Raw genomic sequence first — 15,703 nt, 5'->3', positions numbered from 1 at the left:
GAAAAAGAAAACCTCCATAGTGGAGGTGTGAAATTGCAGCTTTACCATGGTGACTAACACCAGTCAGTGTAAGCACTGCAGCACCAACAGGGGATACTCAGGTGGGTGCAGGACTAATGCACAGCAGCATTGCTTACCTGGGAAGGGACACAGTTGTAACAGTGTTTTCCTGCAGTCTGCTTGCTTAAAATGCTAAGGAGCATTGAACTTTTCTAGGAGTTGTCTCTCATTTATTATAATTTGAGAGCACTGACTTTGTTTTTGTAGGACTGAAATCTAATTATATAATTTCTTTCTTTTCCATTTTAGAATACAGCTAATGCAGTATGTAATTTATGGCATTGCATCGTTTTTCTTCTTATATGGAATAATCCTTTTGGCAGAAGGCTTTTATACAACAAGTGCTGTGAAGGAGCTGCATGGAGAGTTCAAAACAACAGCCTGTGGCCGCTGTATCAGTGGAATGGTGAGTGGGATCAGAAATGGGAACAGCAGTCTTCACTGGCTAAAACCTGTTGGGCTCGGTTTGACTCCTGGGTTTTGAGTAACAGAATATTGCTGCCACAAGGTTAACTCCTTGTGGGTGATCAGGGTCAATCCTTGTCTTGGTTCTTCTTTGAACTTCAAAGGTGCTTGGATAAATCAAAATGCTCCAGATGGGCTGGGTGGGGGTTGCCATGGCCTCCCCTGTCATAAAGCTGAACCCACTGGTCTACACTAAACTGAGGAGACTGCTAATTTTAAAACACTTAATGTGAGCCAAAATGAAATTCGTGCTTTTAAACATGGAACACTTGAGTGATGCTTAAAGGCAGACTGTAAAATGGCTGTGGTTTGCAGAGCTATTTAAATATCAAACTGTAATGGCTCCGACTTCCATAGTCAATTGTGCTTGAGTGTCTGGATCCTTCAACAAACAGTAATGAATGAATGAAACTTCACAACATCTTTGCACTTGAATAAAGTATTGATTTGCAGATGGCAAAAGGCAGACAGATAGAATAGCAAGGCTTTTTTGCAAAGCTGAAACACTTAAAGCCCTAAAGTTACCAGCCATATTCTCTTCAGTATACTTCTGTATTAGAACAAAATTGTAAGCAAAGTTTAACTAAAAATAAAACTTCAGATTCTCACCCACATTGTCCCCAAGGGCACACTCTGCAAGAACAGCCATAACTATGTTTCTGAGAAAAGATTTCAAAGCTATTACTGAAAATCTGAATTCAAAGCTCGTAGTTATGGAGGAAGCTAAGCAGTATGACAGATCGCCCACGGGAAAGTGTGGGTGAAAAGAGAAGAGGCTTTTGATGTGATTGTTGCATTTTAATATACAGTCTGTATCCTGAACTTAAAAAATATGTACTTTCAGCTGGTTAAATACAAAAGGAGATGCATGTTTATTTTCATGAGAGTTAGCAATTTTCCACTGTGCTGTTGGGTACTTACTGAATATTTCAAGAGCTAATAAAAATAAGGCATCTGATAATTTTCCAGTTAAGCAGCTATTTGCTCAGTTTTTTCCTAGTTAAGTATGGTCTTCACCAAGAAACAAAATTAGATCTAAAGCAGTGTTTTCAAAAGATCCAAAATAAAGTAGAAACATACACATCCGTGTATCTCATCAGTGCAGACAATTTCTTGTGCACTTGAGTAGTTGCAGGCACATGATTGTCAGCTGCTTATACAAATACCAGTGTGACACATGGAAATACGGCAGAAAAATGTGTTTTCATTGTCTGTATTTGTCCACACAATGAAGGAGAGAATTTACCAGCTGAGGAATGGCTTGGAGCTCTGGTAAGCTGCATTAATGTTTGGTGGTGACAGGAAAAATGCTTGTATGCTGCTGTGTAAAACCTTAGGGCTAGAATAAGGTTCGTGAGGAGATAAAATGTTTAACAGACTAGTGACTGCAGCTGGGTAGAGGCAACAGGATTTTGGACATACAGTGACCTTTTGCCGCTTTGGTCAAGGGCTCCTCTACTTCTTTCATTACATTACTGAGCGAAGTCCTGAAAGGCAATCCCATCTTGCATAAGGTTGTTACAGAAGACAGGCTTCCATCTTCCCTTAATTATTTGTGTTGGCTCTGGTAATGCAGAATGGCCATTTCCCACAGTTATCACATTAAATGTGAGAGTGAGTGTATTTTTTTCCTGGCTATTTTGGGATTTAAAGGCTTTGTGCACTTCCTCTCATGCACACTTCCACATACACATATGCAAACTCATGTTTTATTTGTAGTGTATCTACAGAAATCCTTTAACCTGGTCCACTTAGTCCTTCCCAAAATCCAAGGAGAGGATTTTCAATTTTCATACAAAACATGCAGGGCTGGTATATGGCACTATGTAATATGAAATAGGGTATTCCAGTTGAGTTACCTATAAATGAAAGTACAGCTGAAGTTTTAGGGGCCACAGTTTTCCAAGGACTTCCACCTCCCCACACACCACCTCCCTTGACTGAAACCTAACCAGTTGTTCAGCTTTGCTCAAATACTTGCAGATTATTCTGGAAAAAAACTGTGGGGATGCAAACTACCACCACTGCAGCATCAGTTCAGTCCCTTGTTTTGGGGTCAGGCTGAAAATCCTCCTCCCCCCTGAGAGCCTTTCCCATCCTTGCTGTTGTCCTCTCTGGCACACAGATTTTACGTAAGATAGTAGAACACCAGTGCTGTACTGAAAGTAAAGCCTTTCCAGTCCACCTACAGCTAAGAGAGAACAGCCACAGCTAACGGTGAAAACAGAGCCCAGGAGATGGAACAGCATTCCCCCGCCTTCCAAGTGGGATCCAAATCCTGCTCTCACCAGGAGGAGGGAGCTAGGAACTGATGCCAGAGCTACTGTTTCACTATAACACTTAGAAAAGAGGGAAAAGGGAAGGGGCTTAGTGGGAGGAGGAAGCTGGAGATTTTCAAAGCAATCAGCACCACATCTTTTAATCTAACCAAAGAAAATGCATGTAATATAGGTTTGGGGTTTTTTTAAGAGCAAACCCAAACCAGCAAATTTTAGTGCATAAATCCGTAATTCTCTAGGGTGAAGTAATTCATTTTCTGCTTGGCAATGTGTATTAGACCAATTGAATCCTTCTGATCTGCTGTTAACGGTCATGGTATGTTTGCAAAAATAGGTACTTTCAAATGTTACATTCCAAATTGATTTCAATACATCAGGGAGTGTGGGGGAGCTCTGTGAGCATTGATTCACTGGGTGGTTTTGATTTGCAAGTTGTATAGAAATGCTAGTATGTTATAGTTAATTTTAAAAAACCCTTAAATTGATTTTTGTTGGAATTCATTGGTTTTAGCCTACAACCAGCATCCCTGCTTAGCTGAGAATCTTGAGAAATCAATGGGCTGCTCTTTTATGAGGGCAATCTGTTTACTCAAGCAGGCTGATGAAAAAGGAAATGTCTATAGGAAATTTCTCTGTAGCATTTATACTACCAAAGTATTTGTAAGCAATGAGAATAGTGATTTTGTGTGCTTGAAAATCAAATGTTTTCTTACTTGAATCGTGAAAGTATGCTTAAAAGTATTTTGAAGCATTTTTAATGGAAAATTTAAGTAGTCTTTCAAAGAATAAACTCAAAGTGTTTGTGTTTTCTCTTCCTAGTTTGTTTTCCTCACCTATGTGCTTGGAGTGGCCTGGCTCGGGGTCTTCGGCTTCTCTGCTGTGCCTGTCTTTATGTTCTATAACATATGGTCAACTTGTGAAGTCATCAAATCTTTTCAGACAAACGTGACAGTTCCAGGGGACCAGATCTGCGTGGACATCAGGCAATACGGTACTCGTTTTAATCCTGATTAAATGCTTTAGCCATGCTCCTCGGTCTGGCTACAGTAGTTTTGTCTCAGCCTTATCAGATGAATCAAATGCAAAAGCATCTTCTACCTCTGAATGTGCTATTACTTTTCTAATTAATTCACATTACACTGATCTCTTTCCAGATGCAATCAATTTAACTGAACTGACAAGTCACTTATCTGAAATGATTTTGTAGTGATTTCCAATAGTGTAATATTAGGTTTGAAAATAGATCAGCCTCAAAATAAACTGCTTGGAAACACTGCTGAGAAATACACAACCAGATTGTGGATTTTGAACCCATATGCCTATATTCTCTTCTTTCAGAAAGCTGTTTTACATTTAAAGATGAAGTAAATGAATGAATGTTGCTCTGACAATTACTTTCAGTTAAAAGACTAAAACCCTGCAATTAAAAGTCTGCCATAACTAATAATGAATTAATAATGCTTTCCGATGACACACAGAAATATGAGGGAGCTGGGACAATAATTTAAAATAAGATCAGGCTTTTCATTTCTTAAGGTGAGTTTTTCCTGAAGTTAATCTTTTCAGCTTCCCTTATGCAGAAGATCTTTTGTCACCATTACTTTTGGCTTCATTCTAGCTAGCATTTTCTAGGAGTGTTTCTTTCTTTGGACTAAGTCGTTCAAAGCTGAGAAAATGGATTCAAAGTTGAAAAAGTAAGAAAGCTTTTCTCTCCTGTCCAGGTAAGTGCAGTAGAAGAAAAGATACACTAATTTTAAAAGCAAGTCTTCAAATCAGTTAAACATACACATTCTATTTTAGCAGCTCACAGCAAGAGGCTGGGAAGACATTTTCTTCAGCAGCAAAGCCTAGGAGTGAAGGGAGATGTGCTACTCCACCTTCCTGCTTCTCCTGGCTGTTTTGCAGCTGTGTTAGTGCTGTATAGTGCTGATTGTTCCCCTGATCAGTAAAACCATTTGGGTTTCAGTGCGTGGTGGGAGAGAGCAGCTCCCTAACAAACAATGTCACTGAACTTTCCTCACATTTTTGGGTGGAAGCAGTAGCTAAAAGGCTGGAATTGTACATAGCAGTTGCAGAGAAGAAGCTGACTCGGAAGAAAATCCTATAAAATCTTTTAGAAAGCCATGCCATCCTGAGATAAATTCAATGACCTGCTGCTTATAGAGTTGCTAATCTAATCAGCTGGGTTAAAATGCAAAGTTGTATGGGGAAACAAACTGGGTTTCTCTTAATTCAAATAGGTTTTGATTAAGCTTTACATCTGTTACTGGCCTAGAAGTTTATGTTGTTTTAAATCTGCTAGATTCTGTTGACTTTTCAGACTTTCAGTCATGTAAGAAAAGTCACTGGGAGTATATGAGGTGTGGCAGACTAAACTTTCTTTTCTTTCAGTGTTCACTTGATGCTTTTTACCTATTGGAACTAAACCAGAAAAAAAATCCTGCAATTCTTCCCTCTAGCTCTATATTCACACTCTTCCACAGTAGTTTCTTGTTCAAGTAGAACCTCATCTAGTAAGTGCTACCCCAAAAGGTGCCAAGAACCTCTGAGATGCAGATTCTCTCTCCTGTGCTGAGTGGGGGAGTAGGCAGTGTGCAACTGGACCCAAAGTGCAAAAACCCAACCAACTGTTTGGCTGCCAGATGGGAAAACCACATCTGAGAACATGCCTTAGCAGCAACCCTCAGTGTGAGGAGGAAGCACAACCTGAGGGAGTTGTTTGAATTCCTGCTGCCAACTCCAAGATGTACTGGTCAACACACAGAGGCCCAGAATGGGAACACAACTGGCAAGTGGGTGAAAAAGATGAGAGGACTAGAAAGTGTGTGTTGATTGCTAAAATTAGTGGTTTCTTTTCTGTGGTATTTCAGGTATTATCCCTTGGAATGCTGTACCTGGCAAAGCCTGTGGCCCAATTTTAGAGAACATCTGCAACACGAATGAGGTACAGAAGTGTAACCTGTGTGCAGCTTTTGCCTACAAGTCACTTGGGCACCATGTAATAAATACCTGATTAAAGTTTTTGGCGAGAACTCATGCTAGTAGTATAAAGAAATTGCTTTAACTATAACACTGAAGTAATTGTTACATCATCCAGAAAAAAGAAAATTATTTTCACAGGTTTTTATTTTCTAAAGCTTTGCTACCATGCTACAAAGATGGTTTTATTATCCTTATTCTCTAGAACATTTGAAATGCATTTTATACTATTTCTAATGAATTACTTCAATGTTTTTAACGTTTTTTTTTTTCTCTAGTTCTATATGTCTTATCACCTGTTCATTGTGGCTTGTGCTGGAGCTGGTGCCACTGTCATAGCATTGGTGGGTAGTATTTTTTGTTGTTTTATAATTAAAAATGTTCATTTTAGGCTTAAGATGCTTTAAGATTAAATTTTGTATATATTAAAAGTAGTGATACTAGACATGAAGCTGTGATCACCATTATTTGCTGCTATGCTTTGGTCATCACAAGTCAGCAGGTCCCCAACTTTTGCTTTAGGAAGTCATCTTAACCCACCTCCCCCATACTTAGGAAAAAATTATTTGCATGTCCTTTCAAAATCCTACTGCTATCCACTATTTCTGCTTTTGTTTCCACTATTTATTTTCATTTTTGTAGTTTATTTGATCAGCTGCTTGTAACCTGTTGGTTTGCTTTGCCTGGAGCCAGGCAGGTTGACTGGTCCTACCCTGCAGTGCCCGTTCCAGGTAGCGGCGGGGAAAAGGGGCATTAACAAGAGGACTTGTTCCTATGTCTAACACTTCCTTTAGTGGCTAGCTTCTAACCCCGTGCCAGCCAAGCCCATACTCACAACTGGCTGACAAAATAGCCTTAAGGTTTGTACTGGGTTATCCTCCCCAGAGAAATGGCAGGTTATTTATTTGCATCTTCACCCTGGAAGGAGCTCAGAGTAACATCTGTTGTAAAAGTATCGAGAGTTGCCCAAGTGGGCTTGAGCCGTCACCTTGTTGTATCTTACTCTCCTGTATTTTGTTCTCTTCCACCAGCTGATCTACATGATGGCTACTACATATAACTATGCTGTTTTGAAGTTTAAGAGTCGGGAAGATTGCTGCACTAAATTCTAAATTGTATAAGCCCAGTAAAAAGCTGCATTGCGTAGCTTGAAATACCACTGACACCCTAGACTAAAAGTCTAGCTTTCTGAATTTTGTTACAGTAATTGTAAATAGCTTCAGTAAGCATCGTTTAGCTTATCAGATTAATGAAATGACTTCTTGTATATGAACTATGATGTGGATGAGATCTGGCTATTTTTTCATGTTCAGAGGATTCAGTTACTGTAGGGGTGTTTATAAAGCATCCTTCTGAAAAGGGGATGTTTTCATTTCTGGTCTCCACTTGATTTCTAACAGTCATCTCAAACAAATACTGGAATAGTTCAGGGTCAGATGCATTAATTTATTCTTTGCCATGAATACCAAATACAAATACCCCCGAGCATACAAAATATATATGGTGTGAAAGAAAAGGAATAATAAAGTAGTGCCAGTCTATGTTGGCAGAGATCAGCAGTCCAGGTATTATGAATTAATTTGCTTGTATTTCCAAGTGATTCCGTGGATGATAAAATCAGTTATTTTCTCTTAAGTGTGTTCCAAATGATACTCCTTCTCTAAGAAAATAAATCCTTGTCTTAGCTCTGCGTAAAACAATCACATTCTTTCCTTTGGACCCTGAACTAGTAAGAAACAGCATATAAATAGCTTCTGCTCTTGTATTGCTGCACTTTAGTAACTGATTTCTCAGTAGCCAGATCTCAAAAATGTAAGTACGATTGCACAGGAAGCAAAACCATGCATAGATCACAGGGACCTTTTTACAGTGTTGGGGGAAAAAAGAAGGAGAAGCGAATCAATGTTTTCAGATGTAGATGTTTTTGCATGAAGTGTGGGCAAAAGAAGTTGGCAAGAGACGAATGCACAAACTAGAAAAACAAACACATAATAATTTAAAAAAGAGAACCGTTTGCTATATACAATATAAAAATCTTCACCTGAGGTTGGACAATGGAAGTTTAAAATGTAGCTATAAAAATACAGGATTAAGACTTCTTAACCCAGAGATTGCATGCTTTTGCTTAGTTTTGGACTCATGTTTTGATGTTTAATTTTTCAATGTGTTAATGTAGCCTTGTTCACGTAAATAAAACGGTTCACAGTTTCAGGTTTTTTTCCAGGGGGAGGGTGGAATTCTCATCTGCTTGTTGGGGAAAAGACCTGCCGGGCTCTGGGCTTGGATATGCATAAACACCACGACCTTAGAGAGCAGTTCTTCTGAGCACCTCGTAGTTTACAGATTCCGTATATTGCCACCTACAAAACTGTTTTCCTCCTTCCCCCCATTCTGCATTTTAATTGACCTGTACAACTCTGTAGCTCATTTTAATATTGTTGTACTAACTTTCTCTAAATTGTGAATAACCAACTGAATTATTAGCATGCCAAATTCTAGAGATCTTTGAAAAATAGCCTCTGTGCTTGTTTTAATAACAGAACGCTTATTAACGTAGAATAACTATTTTTTTTGGTCGTTATTTTAAAGAGCGTCTATTAATCTGACTAGCAGCTTGCTTTGCCTCTTGACATGCTCACTCGCCATCATGCTCACCCTTCTCTTCCAGATCCACTTCCTCATGATACTGTCTTCTAACTGGGCCTACTTAAAGGATGCAAGCAAAATGCAGGCCTACCAAGATATCAAAGCAAAAGAAGAGCAGGAGCTTCAGGATATCCAGTCTCGGTCAAAAGAGCAACTCAATTCTTACACATAAATGTTTGCCACAGTAATTCAGCAGAAGAGTTCTGTAGCTCTGACAAATCAGCAAATAGCTGCTCTGCAGTACAGATGTGTGTCTAGCAAACAAAATTAGAGAGAAGTATAAAAGCTTCACATTCCAGCTCCTGGAAAACTTTTTTAGGGAAATCTTCCCATGGGTAATCTTCCATCCTTTCTAACAGAGAATGGAGGGTTTATTCCAGGCATTTTAAAAGGCAACACTTTACAAAAAGTGACCAAATTATTCTTCTTTGAGACTTGGTATTTAATATTTGACTTGTTCTAGAGCATGACGCCCTGCACAAAAGGGTGGCAGGTGCCCCTGGCGAGCAGGCAGTAGCTCTGAGCACACCTCAGGCATGTGCAGGGTGTGTGATGGAGCACCTCCCAAAGGAACCCGTGTCCAGCTGGGATTTCTGAGAGGAGCTCGTGTGTGTGATGGCACAGCTGCAGCACCTCCCAGGCTGCAGGGGGGCTGTTTGGGAACACCCCACACCTGGGCCATGGGAGCGGCTCCACTCTGTGCCACACACTGCCACGAGGACGCCCTCACGTCCCTGTGCTCACCTGAGGGTCGAGCAGATCGCCCAAGTTCTAATCTTTTTATTAACTATTCAATGGAATGTAAATCCCTGGATCTGGATAATGATCCCCTTCTTTGAAAATAAATGTCAGCTTTGCCTTAATATTTATTTTCTATAAATGTCTTAGCATTTATATAGTGGCAGGAGACCATTATCCGAAATTTTAAGTAAGTGAAAGTGTTACCTTATTAAAATGACACTGATCTGACTATTCCAAATGAGCGGATGAGAAAGTTTGCAGAGTTTTACACAAACAATAAAATTTGCAGCCATAAAGATAATACAGGATGTCCACCTTTCTCTATCTTGGTGCTTAGCAAATTTATAGTCAGTGCTTATGTGTTTTCCTTTTTACAAATTAATTAGCACACTAAGAAAACGTGGTGTTCAGAAAAAAAACAACAAACAAACTGGTGCCATTTTAAAGTCATTTCCCATAGACGTCTGCCTTCTAATTAATGTTTTTTTTCAGAAGCATTCAGTGATATCTTGAGTATTAGTGATGGTATATTTGGTGTTTGTTCTATATGATATATATATATATATAAATGTTGGGGGGGAAAAGTAAAAATACATCATTCATTTGAAAAAAACTAAATATTCAAGTCATACCCCTGCTAAGCTGACGTGTGGTTTGGTAGTTTTGACTGTTTGCTGAATATACATCAAAGGAAGCACAAATTCCTTCAAATCAGTATTAAGAGAAAACGCATTTTTGAGGGGTATTAACTTCAAATAGAATTTCTTTTGTTAAGTATTGAAGTCTAATTTGACAGTTTCAAAAAAGGGGCAAAGTTGATTGATGTAGAGCAAATACGACAAAATAGCCTAGTGTATGTTCTTACCTGTTGCATGAAGGAGACATTTCTACAGCAATGCAGGTGATGTTCTAGCCCAGTGTTTGCATAAGGGTAATAATGGAGGCAGTGTCTTAAAGCCTAATTCTTTTCTAATTCAGTGTAGCTATTACTGGGAGTTTTTGAAGTTTTGTTTAAGTAGTCTAATATTTTTATGTAAAGAGCATTAAATTTTGCTATGTATAAATTTTTGTAACCTAACAGTGAATCAATATTTTCTATCAGTGCCAAGGGCTTCCTGTAGTTACATCCAAGTGTTAAAATAAATATTTGTAGATAATAGAAAACACTTGTGTATGCTTATTTGAACCCAGACCTACAGCTGCTCCATGGCAGTGCATCTCTAGGCTTTATGTCTCTATCTGAGGTGAAACACGTTCTGTTCCAGAGCTCCCTGCCCTCCTGCATGGGGCAGGGCTGCCCTGCAGGTGCAGCTGCAGCAGCAGCTGTGTGCAGCATGCAGTAGTGGTAGTTGTTCCAGGCCAGCATAATGCAACAAGCACTACCCCTTCCCAACATCCAACAGGAGCAGTCACTCAGAAATTCCGTAAAGGCCAGAGTGGCTGCAACAGCAAATTAAGCAGCATGCAAAATTAGAATAACCACCACATCATATTTCAGCTTCATTTCAAAAAGCAAAGTTTGTATCTGTCATGGTTTTGGTACGTTGTGTTTAAACATCCAGTGAATTCAAGACAGAACTTTGTTTTTTGCCCCTAAATTCTGTCAAACTTGGCTTCATGTTCTTGTAGTTAGGTCAATATGAGCAGCCTCAAATGCAGTGCAAGTTGTAATATATGCTGCCACCCAAAATTACTTCATTGATAAAAACTATTGTATTTTATACTGTAAATAAAGTTTAATGATCTTGCCTATAATCTACCTACAAAATACAAAGCTAAATAAAGATGAGTTAAATAGCATTTTTATTTTAATCTCTCCATTCTGGGCTGGTCAATACCAACGAGGTGATACATGAGAGGAGCTGCTTTTGAAAGTGGCTCCTCCCCCTGCCATGCAGCAGAAGGGACACCTTAGTTTGGGTCTGTCACACTCAACGCTCTGAAACTGTGTGACCCAAGTGCCTCCACGGAACACCTTTACAAGCAGGTGATGATGAGGGAATTTTTTGGTTCTTTCAACCACAGTTTGAACCATTTGGACAAGGGGTTGGGGGGTGGGGGTTGGAAAAGTTGACAAAGTTTAGAGGAATAGAAATCTACTCAAACATACTGATCAGTTTCTGTTCCCTGCTTTGTTCTTTCTCTCACCCCACCCAAGGACTTCCTCCTGGATTAGTAACACATCCCTGTTTGAAGTTAATGACTGAAGTGATGAAACAGATCAAAATCAGCTTTATTAATTTATAATTACACAGCTGCAGTGTTGGTACCTAACATTTATTACAGGCACAAAGCTACTTTATGTTTCTCATAATAATAATAAAAATTTTTAAAAATCAGTAACTATTGTTCACCAGAAGCTCTCATCCATGCCTCCATGAGAAATGTCTGCAACACTGTATTGATTATAGGAGGGAGGAAAAGAAAGTGCTATGAGTCCAATGTAGTTTATCTTAAATCTTAATAGACATTTTAAAACAGAAATTAAGAGACTGCTGAAATTTTCTTGCTGTTTCAGTGAACTGCTGGCAATAAAACCAACCCTAAAGGAGGAGAATTTGGGCCTTCATTAACTGAAAACCATCACCTATATCTTAAAAAGCAGAACTATCTTCTGTAGTGCTCACTCAGTGACAACACAACTCGTGTCAGTTCAGGAACAGCAGGGTCTGTTACGTTTAACAGCACAGATAATAGTGAATCATTACTGTGGTTATAGTGAACCTTTATATTTTGGTTTTTTTCTAACTGCTCCAAATTTTTTGCTTATTTTCAATTCTACATCTTTGAGTAAACAGAAAGATTTGGAGGATTGTTTGGTTTTTCTCTTGCAAGCAATTAAAACACATATCTGTATTTATCAATGCCTAGAGAGAACCTGAGGAAATGCCTGGGTTGTTGCAACTCAGTGCACAGACAAAATCTCTGAATTCAAGTGTCTTAAAAGTTCCCAATGAAAAATCAAAGCTAGGAACAGACTATGGGTGAGATGCAGCACAGACAAACTTTCACCCAGGGTGTCATCACCCAGGAACAATCTCTCAAACTCGAGCTCTCTGTGAAGGAAGCTGGATGCTGCTCAATTGCAGATAAAAAGTTGTGAGTGCCACAACTACTGAAACATTGAGTGCAGCACTCAGATATGAGTTCCATACAGTGCTTCACTTGCATGTACAAGAATTGGAAGGATCCTCAATTTTCTGACACAATTGCTTTGGATTAATAGTTTATTTTGGTTTCTAAGAGGCAGATGTCTCTTAACATAATTCATACTGAAACGATTAAAATTATATATTAATTATATACATTATATATTAATTTAGAATTACTTGTTAATATGGAGTACTAGAAGTGATTAATACGTGAGCCTTACCTGTCAATTTCAGAAGATAGAAGTCCTTCTGAAGGTGACATTTCTCTTATTTCTTCTTTTTTTGAATCCTGATAACCAAGAGGAAAATACACTTTTTCTCTAAACAGATGTAAAGTCAAAGTGACCTAATAATAGTATCTGTATTTTTAAGGCTCATAACTGAAAACAAAAATCTTCTGAAGGACTAACCCTATTTCTACAAATGCTACATTGGATCTAGAGTAGTAACACTTTGAAAGTTTAGATTTGGATCATGTCTGAACAAAAGTATCCTGCATTCCTTCACTGAAGTAACGTCCACCCATACTTCTTTTTTAAAAGTCTGATTTTCCATTTTGCCAGAATAAATTCTGTTGTGTTAGAGGAACACAACATGATATGTGTAGGTTCAAACTGTATTTAAATGCATTTTAAGCTAAAAATGGAGGGCATTTAAATACTGTGCTAGTGCCTTAAAAAACAAACAAATAAACCCCCCCCACCCAGAAGACACCAGCAACCCTTACAGAAGAAAGGTTTAAATGTTTTTTCTTTTGGATCATCACACTTTTCCAATACAAATCCAAACACTCTGCTCTACAGGTTGTTATATGAAGTTTATAAATGAAAAAGAAATTAAAATGTGAATACTGTTTTCATTCTAAGCATACCTAGCAAGACACAAATTTGGTCAATATTTTTGGGACCATGTTTTGAGAATAGTCACCTTGTTTGCCAGTTCCTGCTCTCTGCTCTGTTGAATTATTCTCATGTATTTTTCTAATGGATTGGAAGGAGGATCCTTTACATTATTTTCAGCAGCAGTGTTACTATGCTCAGATTTTACTCCCTCTTTATCTTCTATTTCTTCATCTGTTTTCATCGAGTCTGGGATATACTTTTAAGACACAAAAATAAAAATAAATACTGATTAGAAAAATACATTTATACCTTACTACCTGCAATACATGCAGAATTTCATGTTAAACTCAGTAAAACACACCAGTGTCCATTAAACAGGACCTAAAAATACAGAATACTATTTAAACAGTAAGTGTTTAAGCTCAAAGGGATTTCAGCAAACCCAAGGTCTCCTTACACCCTGTGCTTCCCAGAGTAGCCTGGACACCCTGACAGAGGCTAAGGAACAGATGGACATTAACATATTCTGGTAGTGTCCCACCTGCAGTGGCCACACCACAGAGACAGCAAATGTTCAGCTTGTCCCAACAGCATGGTGACAGTGGCTATAAAACTGTAGCTTCCAGTTACATGAAGCAGGGAAAGAAAGGCATTCGTTTCCAGTGAAAAAATCACTTGGCATAAGGAGACACTAGTGAGACTGATTAATCACACAAGTACATAAAATAGTTTAGCCTCTACTACTTCCATTCATGGAATAAAAATCTACTTTTAACCAAGTAACACATATAACAATCCTATAATGCAAGAGACTACAAAGCTACATTACTGTCAGAAATTAATTAAATTACCTCTTTTTTAAGCTTCTCCACTTCTTTTTGCTCGCTTTCCAAAGCTTCCTGTTGTTCTTTCCTTCTTTCTTCTCTTGCTTTCCTTTCTTCTTCTAAGTTTTTCTCAACTTCTCTGTTCTGTTCTTCAATCTGCCTTTGATCTAGCACTGCTGTGAAAAATTATTTCAACATCTGTGATTTGACTTATGTAGTTCAATAATCACTACAAGAGCATACAAATAAGTACCAGGTTCCTGTAGAACGTTAACAGTAAATGAAAAACAACTGGATATATTGTTTGTACATACACTGAACTTATTCTTGGGTATTGATGTAATTGAGTAATGTGTTTTTCCACCCATAAACATTTTTTAGTCTGATAAATGACTACCAAGAATGAAGGAGTAGAGCCAAAGTACAGCCCAGAGATTTAACAGATCTGTGCACTTCTCATTCCTATCATGGGCATTCTCATTAAACCTCCCAAAGGTTACTATACTGCTAACATATTCACACTCTGCAATGTGGTTGGATACACATTTTTATATCTATAAAGCAAAGTATTTAAAACCCCTTGGAAATTATTGCAGGACACGCTGCTGACGTGACCAATGTATTGAAAAAGCTGTCTACAAGAATACCATTAGATAGCAATGAGATGGGCAAACTAAGGACTGCAAATCATGAGAAGTTAGAAAGCTTTTCTCTAAGTAAAAAGAACCATAATGTTTCCATCTAGAAAAATTAGAAAAGCAGCATATGCTGACTATATACGAGATATTAGTCTCATCTACCCAAAGAATTAAAACTGCATTGTGATAATACAGTGCACCAACAGAGTCAAGAATAAATTTTTAAAAATTTAGACAAGCAGCACATAAAATACTTCAAAACATTTAATGTCTCATTCCAATCAAGAGCAGAAATTATATTTAATAATTATTCTAAAGAAAAAATAATAATCTCACAAGAGACTGGTGGGATAGGTGGCAAGAATGTTTAGATCAAAAGCAAATTTAACTAAAACCAGGATCAAAAAAATCATCCTCATACAGAAAAGCAAAGGAAAACACTCCTTTCTCTTTACTGCAGACATGGCACTTTCTGGAAAATGTTTCAACCACTCCAGCCTGCATACCTACAGATTCTTAAATATTTGGCTTTCTGTGTTACACATTTGACATTTAAAAGGGGTCCTTTCTTTTGTGTCTGAGCTGAGAACTCACTTAAGTCCTGCAGTGAAGTGGCTGCTGCTGGCTCAGGGGCTGTGACACAGTTTCCATCGACGATGTCCCCAGATGGATGCAAGACATCACTTTCACACTCCTCTGGTATGTCCCCCTGATCTGGAGAAGAAATTTGAACAATGGCTTCATTATTTTGTAATTGCAAATGTGGAGCACAGCAATGGACACAGAGTGTGGGAATGGCTAAATTAGAGCACAAAAATATCAGCACTAATTGAGCATTCTCTTTCAACTTGATCATCTCCCTGAGAATTAAGAATTATCATAGGCTGTACTTGCTTCCTTAATTACAGAATTGTTAGTTTTGAAATTAGCTATTGGAACACATCTGTTTATAAAGCCAAAACTGAAGAAATATACAACAGAAACCCAAGATGGTTTCATTTCTTTACATAATCAAGGATACAAGCCACAGAAAAACTATGTCCAAGTTCAGATCATTGTTTTTATGCATATAAAAAT

At 38.2% G+C, this 15,703-nt stretch overlaps 2 protein-coding genes across 12 annotated transcripts in view; one reads left to right on the top strand and one right to left on the bottom strand.

Moving 5' to 3' along the window:
• Positions 1-10,970, top strand: part of GPM6B (glycoprotein M6B) — a 106,715-nt gene extending 95,745 nt beyond the window's left edge. For 4 of the 8 annotated variants that reach the window (XM_014875821.2, XM_088160206.1, XM_014875818.2 and 1 more), the window contains 5 exons: positions 310-466; positions 3,624-3,795; positions 5,675-5,748; positions 6,062-6,127; positions 8,452-10,970. In XM_014875821.2, coding sequence (XP_014731307.1) covers positions 310-466; positions 3,624-3,795; positions 5,675-5,748; positions 6,062-6,127; positions 8,452-8,601 — 619 coding nt within the window. In that variant the 3' untranslated portion in view covers positions 8,602-10,970. Of the gene's footprint in view, positions 1-309; positions 467-3,623; positions 3,796-5,674; positions 5,749-6,061; positions 6,128-6,814 lie in introns of all 8 variants that reach the window. The other 4 variants (XM_088160208.1, XM_088160207.1, XM_014875822.2 and 1 more) reach the window with 1 other exon arrangement.
• A 412-nt stretch (positions 10,971-11,382) lies between these two features.
• Positions 11,383-15,703, bottom strand: part of OFD1 (OFD1 centriole and centriolar satellite protein) — a 29,500-nt gene continuing 25,179 nt past the window's right edge. For 2 of the 4 annotated variants that reach the window (XM_014875814.2, XM_088160202.1), the window contains exons 19-23: positions 15,221-15,340; positions 14,016-14,164; positions 13,250-13,420; positions 12,544-12,611; positions 11,383-11,566 (exon numbers count right to left, since the gene is read on the bottom strand). In XM_014875814.2, the coding sequence (XP_014731300.2) occupies positions 11,521-11,566; positions 12,544-12,611; positions 13,250-13,420; positions 14,016-14,164; positions 15,221-15,340 (554 nt within the window). In that variant the 3' untranslated portion in view covers positions 11,383-11,520. The remainder of the gene's footprint in view (positions 11,567-12,543; positions 12,612-13,249; positions 13,421-14,015; positions 14,165-15,220; positions 15,341-15,703) is intronic. The other 2 variants (XM_088160204.1, XM_088160203.1) reach the window with 1 other exon arrangement.

This window comes from Sturnus vulgaris, chromosome 2 (assembly GCF_052056855.1).
Source record: "Sturnus vulgaris isolate bStuVul1 chromosome 2, bStuVul1.hap1, whole genome shotgun sequence".
NCBI lineage: Eukaryota > Metazoa > Chordata > Aves > Passeriformes > Sturnidae > Sturnus > Sturnus vulgaris.
This window is presented reverse-complemented; position numbering and strand designations above follow the sequence as displayed.